This window comes from Alligator sinensis, unplaced genomic scaffold (genome assembly GCF_000455745.1).
Source record: "Alligator sinensis unplaced genomic scaffold, ASM45574v1 scaffold141_1, whole genome shotgun sequence".
NCBI lineage: Eukaryota > Metazoa > Chordata > Crocodylia > Alligatoridae > Alligator > Alligator sinensis.
In genome coordinates, this window is record NW_005842221.1 from 22,124 (window position 1) to 31,877 (window position 9,754).

The following is a 9,754-nucleotide window of genomic DNA, read 5'->3' on the forward strand; positions in this document are numbered from 1 at the left end:
AATATGTCATCTTGTTTGGGTTGCTAAGTGAAGGAAAATTGCAGTATTACGTCTTGGTTGCACTATTGTTACTTAGGGATTTTGTTTTTAGGTCAAGCTGATTGGCCAAAACCTCATTAATTCCACCCCAGTAAAGGTGCATTTAGCTAGAGTGACTGGTAACTTCGTTTTCACTTCCTATTATTGTACATAAAATACATATTTTATGTAGTGCTAGCAGGTATGAAAATGTTCAGCAGTAAAGGTGGCTTTGACTGCTGGAATAGAATGATGGAATGAAATGGGACAGCAGAGAACAAACTAAATTTGTGTTGAAAGGTTACTGTGGGAGATGCTTTGCTTGTTAATATTAATGTAATTTGCACAGAGGAGACTTAGTATAATTTACTTTTATAGGCTAATGATAAACATTGTAATCACTTTTTAAATGCCTAATAATGACTTGTGTTAATAATTTGTAATGCGGTCTGCAAGAATTTGTGTGTAAGGTTTTTATGTTTTAACTTAAATCATTATCTGTTATCTCAAAGCTACTTATTAGCATACTTTAAAAATAAATCCAAGTAACAGTAAGGAAGGTATTATAAATGTCAGGGTAAACATTGCATTGCATGCAAATTACTGGTTTCAGCCTTTTGGTATTGAGCTCTGTAAAAGCTGCCAGTAGTAATCAACTTTTGTTCTTGTTGTTTGTATGTCTGCCTAGAAGTTAGGGCTACATTTTTCAGTTCCATATAAATAGGCAACAAAAATGCCCAAAAGAACTGAATCTAAATATAAAATGAGATGACTGATAAATATTGACAAATGACTTGGGGACATGCAAAGAAACATTGAAATTGTACTAAATAGTGGTGTAAACAGCATTCACAGCACCCTCTCTGTCTAACCATTGCATGTTCTGTAGGCATTGCAACTAGGTGGCTTTTAAGGAGAATGACACGATAGTGAAGCATTGTTTGTAACATTATTTGAGCCAAATTTTTAATTTTTTTGCTTCTATTTAAAATGAAACTAAGGAAAATTGACAGAAAACTCATTTGTAAATGAATTAGAACAAAATATTCAGAGTGTTTTTTAGAAAATATAGAGACTGTGGCCTTGCAAGAAATACTTAGTAATTCTAAAGCCATGGTTTTACATTGAATAAAAAAAGTTTAATCTAATCCAGAGATAATATGAAAGTGGACCATTAAACTATTTAAAATATTTTATAAATAGCACTTTGGAGAGCATGGAGATTCAGAACGTGCTATATTTTCTGTTGTTCAGTAATGAGCCACTTTCTCATTGAGTTAATTATACTTGATTACCAACCTTGTCCAAATAGCATGTACTGTTGCTTTTTATTTTTTTTGGATGTTAAGATGCATTAAAATGTTTAGACTTTGGCTCCAAAAATAAATTCCAGGTATCACATTGATTCAGAGAAGAGTCTTTGACGTTCATGAGGAGGATTTGTTATGACAGATCATACCTTTTTAATAACCAGTACACTATTTTCTCTGAAGGCATCGCTGGCTTCACTCCATGACTGATGACCCTCCAACAACTCATCCACCAGTTGCTCGTAAATTCATCTGGGAAAACCATAAATTTAATCTGAGTGGTACTTCTGGGCAATATGTCCCCTATTCTACAACTCGTAAGAAGATACAGGAGTGGATCCCACCTGCAACAGCTAGCAAATAAATGCAAAGGTCTGATTTACCTAGAATTAGACCCTTAATGTAAATTGTATATTAATTGAATTAAAACAAAAAAACCTCTGACAAAACTAAATGTTTATTTTACTGGGGGTGGGGAACATCTTACAAACAAATGGGAAATACTGGGCACATCTAAATGTTCATTAATGTGCAGTAGTTACTGCACATTTAATTCAGAACTTGTATAATCAAGTACTAAACAAATGTGCAGTAATCAGAACTACTGTGCAGCAGTGCCAATGAATACTGTTAAGTGATGCTACTGCTCAGTAGCCTAATAATACTGTGCAGCAGCATATTAGCACTGTACTGTGATGCGCTACTGCACAGTATTAGGCTGCTGCACAGTATTAGGCTACTGCGCTATTAGTGTCTTGTGTAGACACGCCCACTGAAAAGAAAATGAGGTTAACAGAAGACAAGTAAATAGTATTTGAGTGTTACCTATAATCAGGGGGTTTTTCCCTGTCAGGTATTTTTGTGTACTTTTTCCTCTGTGGTTTTTAAGTAAACCCTACTTTTCTTGCACACACTCTAACTTGCTATGACAGTCATTGTTTTTTTTCCAATTTCATAGTTTCCAAACAGGAATACAGATGAGTTGGAAACATGGCAGTGATCCTTCTGGGATGGCGTGAGATGGTGTAGGAACAGCAATTCCTGCAACTGCTAGGGGTTGAAGTAGATGGTCCGTAGGGCCAGAAGGAACCCCAAATTTCTTTATACATAGATACTGCTACACAGTAGTCTGTCGTGCAAGACAATAGAACAGTGTTTCCCAACCAGTGTGTCATGGCACGCTGGTGTGCCATCGGGCATGTCCAGGTGTACTGTGGCATTTTGGGCTGGAGCCACGCCCCCTGCCTGGCAGGAGCCATGCCCCCACCTGGACACAGACAGATGGGGAGCATGGCTGCAGCCCAAAATGCCATCTGGCTGGCCATGTGCCGCCCCCCCCCGGCACCTCCACCCACCCACATGCCCAACACCCCCTGCCCCCCCCACCTGTTGTGATGCACAGCCCCCAGTTCTGGCAGTAGCAGCAGCAGCCAGCTGGGCCATTGGGGCAATGGCCTGCTGCAGGAACAACCCCCTAGTGGTGCAGCACCACCTGAACCATGGTCTGCAAATGGATCTGGCCTGGCCTGCTCTGCTAGCACACACCTTTGGACAAAACCAGGGTGGCTCGCATCCAAAGTCGCACTCTAGCAGGACAAGCTGGGCCAGCTCCGTTCACCATGTGCAGATCCCAGGTCAAGCGGTGCTGCACCACTGTGGGGCTATGCCTGCAGCGGGCCATGGCTCCTATGGCCCAGCTGGCTGCTCCTGCCAGTGCCAGGAGCTGTGTGCCACAGGATGGGTTGTGGGGGTGCATGTGTCATGCCCCCCACAACCTTCCTCACAAATCCCATACAGCTGCCCACAAACCCCACATCCTCCCCAACCCCCACACACCTCACCCTCCTACACACACACTTGCCCAAGAACCCAACACCCATTCCCCTTCTTCAAATCCCATATCCCCCTGCATCTCATCCTGCATGCCCAGCTGCCAGCCAGGATGGGACTTGCTGGCAGAAGCTGTGGCTGCAGGGGCAACTATCCCCACATCCTGGTTAGTGAAGGGGTCAGGGGGAGCTCTGATTTTTCTATGATAAAAAAAAAAACCCAAAAGCAAACATCAAAGCATATAAATATTTAGAATTTATTTTATTATGATGATAGAGGCACTGGTAGGCTTCTCAATTGCTTTAAAGTTGTAAATATATCAATAAAATATTGCCCAACTGATATCTTTCTCTCTCTCAAGTAGTGGTTCATTTTAATCATGGAAGAACATGGATTTTTGCGTATTTTAAAGAGTGAATTTGGGATTTTTTTTATCAGAGAATTTGCCATTTTTAAACAGGGAACACCAAGATGGTAGTCAGGCAAGTGGCAGGACCCAGGCAGAGGAGCCTGCCCAGGGCTGGCACCAGGGACCCAGCTGGAGGGCAGATAAGGTGGCTGACCTCCTGGCCATTTGGGACCAGGAGGCCATGCATTGACTGTTCAAAATGGGCAACCACAATGAACACATCTTCCAGGCAGTAGTTGCCCAGATGGCAGGAAGGGGGCACACATGGCAGCAGTGCTGCACAAAGGCCAACTGTGCAGCTGGCCCAGAGGTGCAGACGGCTCTGCTGCAGCGCCCATGCCACAGCCCAGGTGGCTGTGCAGTCCCCATCCAGGTCTGGTAGGTGTGCAGACATGGGGCTGCAGGTCCAAGGGGCCAGATGCTGTCATAGGTGGCATCAGGTCACAGTCAGGCAGCAGCCCCCACTGCCAGACTGCTGCAATGGGTAGAGGGTATAGAGGCCACTCTAGGTCAGGACTGCTGCAGCATTCTGGCTGGCACACGGGGCAGTTCAGTTGGCATGGTCCCCATGTGTCAACTGCCCAGGCCTCAGAAGCTCCTGAGAGCAAGTAGCCTTGAGCTGCTCACCAAGGCAGCTTTTTATATTGCTTGGGCCAGTACAGGTGCTGGCCTCAGCCTCTAGCTCCCCCTGGCTGCAGATCTGGGAAGAGCTGGGCAGGGTTAGTTTGTTCCAAGTGGCACAATTTGCCCTATACCAAAGTGCATGTTCAGGCACGTGTGCTAAGGCACAAATCTCCGGCACAAATTTGTGTCACTGCTGTTTGACCTGCTGCAAGTGCACGTGCTTGCATGTGTGGACGCACCTAAGGTATCTGTTTTACATTTATTGTACCCAATCTCAAGGTGGAGCTGCACCCTTCCTGCTCTTCCTTTTAACTGTGTTTGAGCTCCTTGAAGCTGTGTTGTCTGAATGACAGTTTGGCTTGCCCATAGTAGCCTGCATCTGTAACTTCCAAGTTACGGTTTCTGAGCAAACACACAGCACTGTTTTTGACACTGTTTTGCACAAACACCTTAACAATACTTGCAAAGCAGCCCACTCATTAAGCTCTACTTCTGTTGCAAACATTCATACAGTCTCAAGCATAGAGATTAATTTTCTCTGCTACTGGCTTCCTCTCATACCCACAATGGCTATTTTACTTAGCCCAAACAGACCACGGTACATACCCTTGTCTAAACCACTGACCTCAGGCACTCTCTGAGTTCAGGTTGCAACCTGTAAAGCAGTCATTCCTTTAAATTCCTTATACTCCATCCTTACTCGCTTCTCATGGCTTATCTTTCTGTATTGCATATTTCTCCTATAACTTTCACTCCCTATTAACCAGTGAGTTCTTTAAGTGCCCACTATAGGATTGCAGTTGCAAATGATTTGGGGTTCATCATAACACTGTCTGGAACCCACTGTTGTTGCAAAAATGATCAAAGCTCCAATATCAATCAGCATTAGGGGTTTTATTTATATTTCCCTTTTCTCCCACTAAAACTTGAATGGTTGGGTACCCCTAGTAGGGAGTAGGGCAGTCCTTCCCTATTCTGGGTTGGGAGGTACTGAAAGCTAAGTTGACAGATTCTGCCCCTCTTGCCAGCTCTTGCATCCAAATGAACTTGGTCAATTTATGCACTACCTTGCCCTCTAACTTGAAATTCATTCTTTAACTCATTTCTCTCCTCTGTCATCTTTTGTTTAACAGCTGTCTGCAAAGCTTCAACATCCAGTGGCGACACATGCACCCCCTGAGAGCGCTGGTGCATCCCCTGACCTTCCGCACTTGCCATTTAGGCAGGGGGGTGCAGGTGGGAGCGCTGGTGACCTCCCTGCAAATGCCAGCCCCGCCCTGGTCAGCGGGATCAGCCACCGGGGGACTCCCCCACCCCCGATTTGCTGACTGGTTGCTGTGGGGGTGGGCATGTGCCCCCCTGACTAAGGCGGCACCAGTCGCCCATGTCAACAGCCATCTGACAGTCAGGATTTTTCAACTGCTTAACCTGTTTCTTTGCTTCCTTCCATCTTTCTCCTCTTTCACAACTGCAACCTCCAATTCCTGGTTTTCACCCTCTGTCTGTAGCTGAACAACCTCCTTATGCAAAGCTTCACACACTGGGAATGTTCCCTGCAGCAGTGCCTTTCTTTTGTCCTTTTTTGCCAACCTCAGACTTAATTTTTGTGGCAAGGACTTTCCAAGACTTACAAAAATTTAACCATGCATCAGAAACAAAGGGCTGCAGCACTACAGGCACCAGCTGTGGGGTGGGGGCAGTAGCATCAGTATCAGTCATGATGCTTGCTTTTACAACTTGCCCAAAACTAGCACTCTCAGGAACTAGTCCTCCCTAACATCCCACAGATGGGTATGAAAAGGGGGCAGTTGGGGTATTCCTTGTTCCCCAACCCCTAATAGTTACCCAGCTCACTTGACCTATAGTTCCCAACTTCATACCATAAGTCTATCTCTGGCTTCTATCTGGCTTGTCAATTGTTACCAATAGGATTTCTTTTTGCCAGAGCCTTAAAGGATTGACACACAAACTCATCCAATGTGGTATCAAGTGAACTTTAATAGTAATCCCTAGGCAATATTACAGTTTTCCTTCCCATAATATGACTTGGCAAGTGGCTTCTTAGGCTTTTCAGCGTCAACCTTCGGGGGTACCAGGCCTTGAGTCCTCTGCTGGGCATGTGATGTTTGTTTCTGACTTCCCCACTGTTCAAGCAGGGACGCAGAAGCTGTGCCTGGCCTCCCAGAATCACTGTGCGCTAACACAACACCTTCTTTTATTTGTTCATTACATTTGTATCTTTCTCATCCCAAATTGTCCAATCCCCTGGCGCTGTGCCAAGCATTCCTTAAAAGGAAACTGTTGTGCCTTGCTCACCTAGCACACCAGTCATAGCACTCACATTTCCAGTGCCACAGAAGGTGATCTGTTCAATTTTATTGCTTATTTCTGGGAAGGCCTCGACTTTTGCTAAGAGCCTTAGCACAACTCAATTTGCCCACTACAGGTAATCTGTTAAAATGCTTAACTACCCTTGGGGTTAGAAAATTCTTCCTAATATCTAACCTTGCTACAGTTTAAGACCATTATTATTCATCCCATCCCCTATGGCCACAGAAGATAAACTATTTCTATCCTTTTTTAAAGAAGAAAAATCACCCTGCAGATATTTTAATGCTTTTATCAGTCCTAACAGTCTTCTACAGACTAAATAATCCCAGTTCTTCCAACCTTTACTTCAAAGTCATGTTTCCCGAATCTCTGATTACTTTTTCTGCCTTCTGCTGGACTCTTTCCAATTTGGCCATGTCTTTCTTGAAATGCAGTAAGTGCTTAGTAGTAGACTACTCCAGGTGAGCTCTGAATGGACCAGAAGAATCACTTACCTTGACTTGTAGGTGACTCTCCTGTAAAAACTACCCAGTGCATTAATATTTTTTTGCAGCAAGAGCATACTAGTGATTCATTCAACTTATTGTCCATTATAACCCCTAAGCCCTTTGGGCAGTACTTCAGCCTAGCCCATTGGGAGCCCACCTTTTTGGCAGGTGTACCACTGTCTTCTCTGATAGCCACTCCAACCCCTTTCCTTTGCCCTGTGTGCCACTTTTCTGTTTCCTGCCCTGTGCTCTCTGCCCAATCTGTTGCTCTGCTTTCTGCTCTCTGTTCTGTCTGCCAATATGCTACCTGCTCCCCACCCCCGCCCTGATCATGCACCACACAGAGGTGACCCATGCTGCTTGTGGCTTGTGTGCTGCAGGTAGGCAGTCTCTGGTCTAAACAGTCATTCTCCACTCTGTATTTGTGTGTGACTTGTTCCATCCTAACTGCAGGACTTTTTCCTTGCCCTTATTGAATTTCATTTGATTAATTTCAGTCCATTTTTCCAGTTTACCAATATCATTCTGAAACCTAATGCTATCCAGCTTGGTGTTAACTACAAATTTACTAAGTGTACCCTCAGTCCATCCTACAAGACATTAATAAAAGTACTGAACAGTCCTGGACCTAGGACATACCTCTTGAAAGCCCCAGTCAATATTTCCTGCCAGTCAAACATCAAACCATTGATGACTACTCTTGAAGCATGTTAATTCAACAGTTATGTATCTACCTTACAGTACTTTATTCTGTATTTCATTTAATTATACATAGAGCATAGCATATGATAGATATGCTATTATTTGACTTCCAAGGCTCATAAGGAAGAGAGAACTAACTGTTTATAATGGGTACAAATTTTCATGCAAGTTCCTACTTTGACTCCTTCTTGTTTATATCTCTAACTGTATCTACAACGCTAGGTGTTTGGACTCAGTGTAACTTCCTGCATTTTTTAAATTTGGTCGGATGTGTTGATACATGTTAGTGGTCATTACAGGTAGAAATTCCCTATTGCATATTACGGGTGTGCGAAGCGGGCCCTATTCGATTCAGATTCAGCCCAAATTGGGGACAGTGATTTGATTCATTGATTTGGATCAATTGTCCAATCCCCTGGCGCTGTGCCAAGCATTCCTTAAAAGGAAACTGTTGTGCCTTGCTCACCTAGCACACCAGTCATAGCACTCACATTTCCCAGTGCCACAGAAGGTGCTCTGTTCAATTTTATTGCTTATTTCTGGGAAGGCCTCGACTTTTGCTAAGAGCCTTAGCACAACTCAATTTGCCCACTACAGGTAATCTGTTAAAATGCTTAACTACCCTTGGGGTTAGAAAATTCACTGTCCCTGATTCAGCCAAATCTGAATCTGAAGATTTTATGCTGATCAGGGATTTGGCCACAGACACAGCTTTAAAAGTTTTTTCTACATACCTTGAGGTAGCAGGTGCAGCTTGTGATTGCTGTGATGCTGGGGCGCACGGAGTGTCCCACAGGAGTGCGGGAGGGCCCTGTATGTGCTTGTTGGCAAACCTGGTCCACTTCCGGGTCTGCCAGGGAATGTACTGGGGAGGCCCTCCAGCTCGGCAATCAGCCGCAGGGGGACCCCAGGTGTCCCCCCAGACCCAGGAGGCACCAGTTGGTGAGCCAAGAGGGCTCAGGGGGGGCCCTGCATACTCCCTGGTGGACCCGGAAGTGCTTCTGGTCTACTTCCAGGTCTGCTGCCGAGCATGTTGGGGAGCCCCCCATGTTTCTGTGGGACACTGCATGTGCCCCAGCATCACAGCATTCATGAGCCACCTGCTACCTAGAGGTATGTAGAAAAAACATTAAAGCTGTGTCTAGGTCTGAATCACCAAATCTTTCCAAATCTCTCTGAATCAATTTGGAGGGTTCCAATTTGATTCAGAGAGATTAAAGGGTCCTCTGATTGGATTCAGATTTGGAGATTTGGCTGCCGAATCAGGCCGAATCTCCACCGAATTGAATCGGGGACCGAAGCTTTGTATAGCCCTATTGGATATTTTGGGTTGTTGGATATTTACTACTGTAGATGATATTGTCATGTTGAATCCTTGACTGAAAATTCCTTTCTGTAAATGAGTACACATACACACACTTGTTAGTAAAAATTCTCGATGCCCTATTACCATCAGTATTTGTTTTAGTTTTAAAAGGTTGCTATAGCTAATAATGTTTCATTTATCAGGCCTAGAATCTTTTGAGCATTGTATGATTGCTTCTGGGCTTGCTGTTTAATACCACATTTCCATAAGTGCTACTTGCTTGCATACCCATTAAAAAAAAGAATAATATGAACATACAGTAGGTAGATAAAAGCACAAACTGCAGTTGACAAGCAGTTTCTGGCAATATGTAATTAACAAAATTTTAGTGGAAAAAATCTTTTCATTTTATAGATTGTTTGATTTTGTAATTATCTGTATAAAAACAGGTTCCACATGAAGATAGCCATCATTTGAGAACTTTTACTGGCACTTATCTGTGCTGTCTTTACTTCTCCCTGAAGCCCTAAACTGGATGGAGTTATTTAACTACATTGTTTTTAGCCTCTGCTTCCTTGGCTAGTGATAATTCTGTCTGCTACCACCTACTTTCTCTTTCCTCCCCCTTGCTTGTTTTCTTCTTGTCTGGGACTTCATCAAATACAGTGCTGGTAAACACAGTGAGGCATAGCCCTTTGCAATCATGGTGAGGGTGATGACCTATCGAATCTTTTTG

At 44.0% G+C, this 9,754-nt stretch overlaps 1 protein-coding gene across 1 annotated transcript in view; it reads left to right on the forward strand.

The window, feature by feature from the left end:
- NDUFA12 (NADH:ubiquinone oxidoreductase subunit A12) overlaps positions 1 to 1,782 on the forward strand; it is an 18,531-nt gene extending 16,749 nt beyond the window's left edge. The window contains exon 4 of the mRNA XM_006027048.3: positions 1,512 to 1,782. Coding sequence (XP_006027110.1) covers positions 1,512 to 1,692 — 181 coding nt within the window. The 3' untranslated portion in view covers positions 1,693 to 1,782. The remainder of the gene's footprint in view (positions 1 to 1,511) is intronic.
- The last annotated feature ends 7,972 nt before the right edge of the window (positions 1,783 to 9,754 follow it).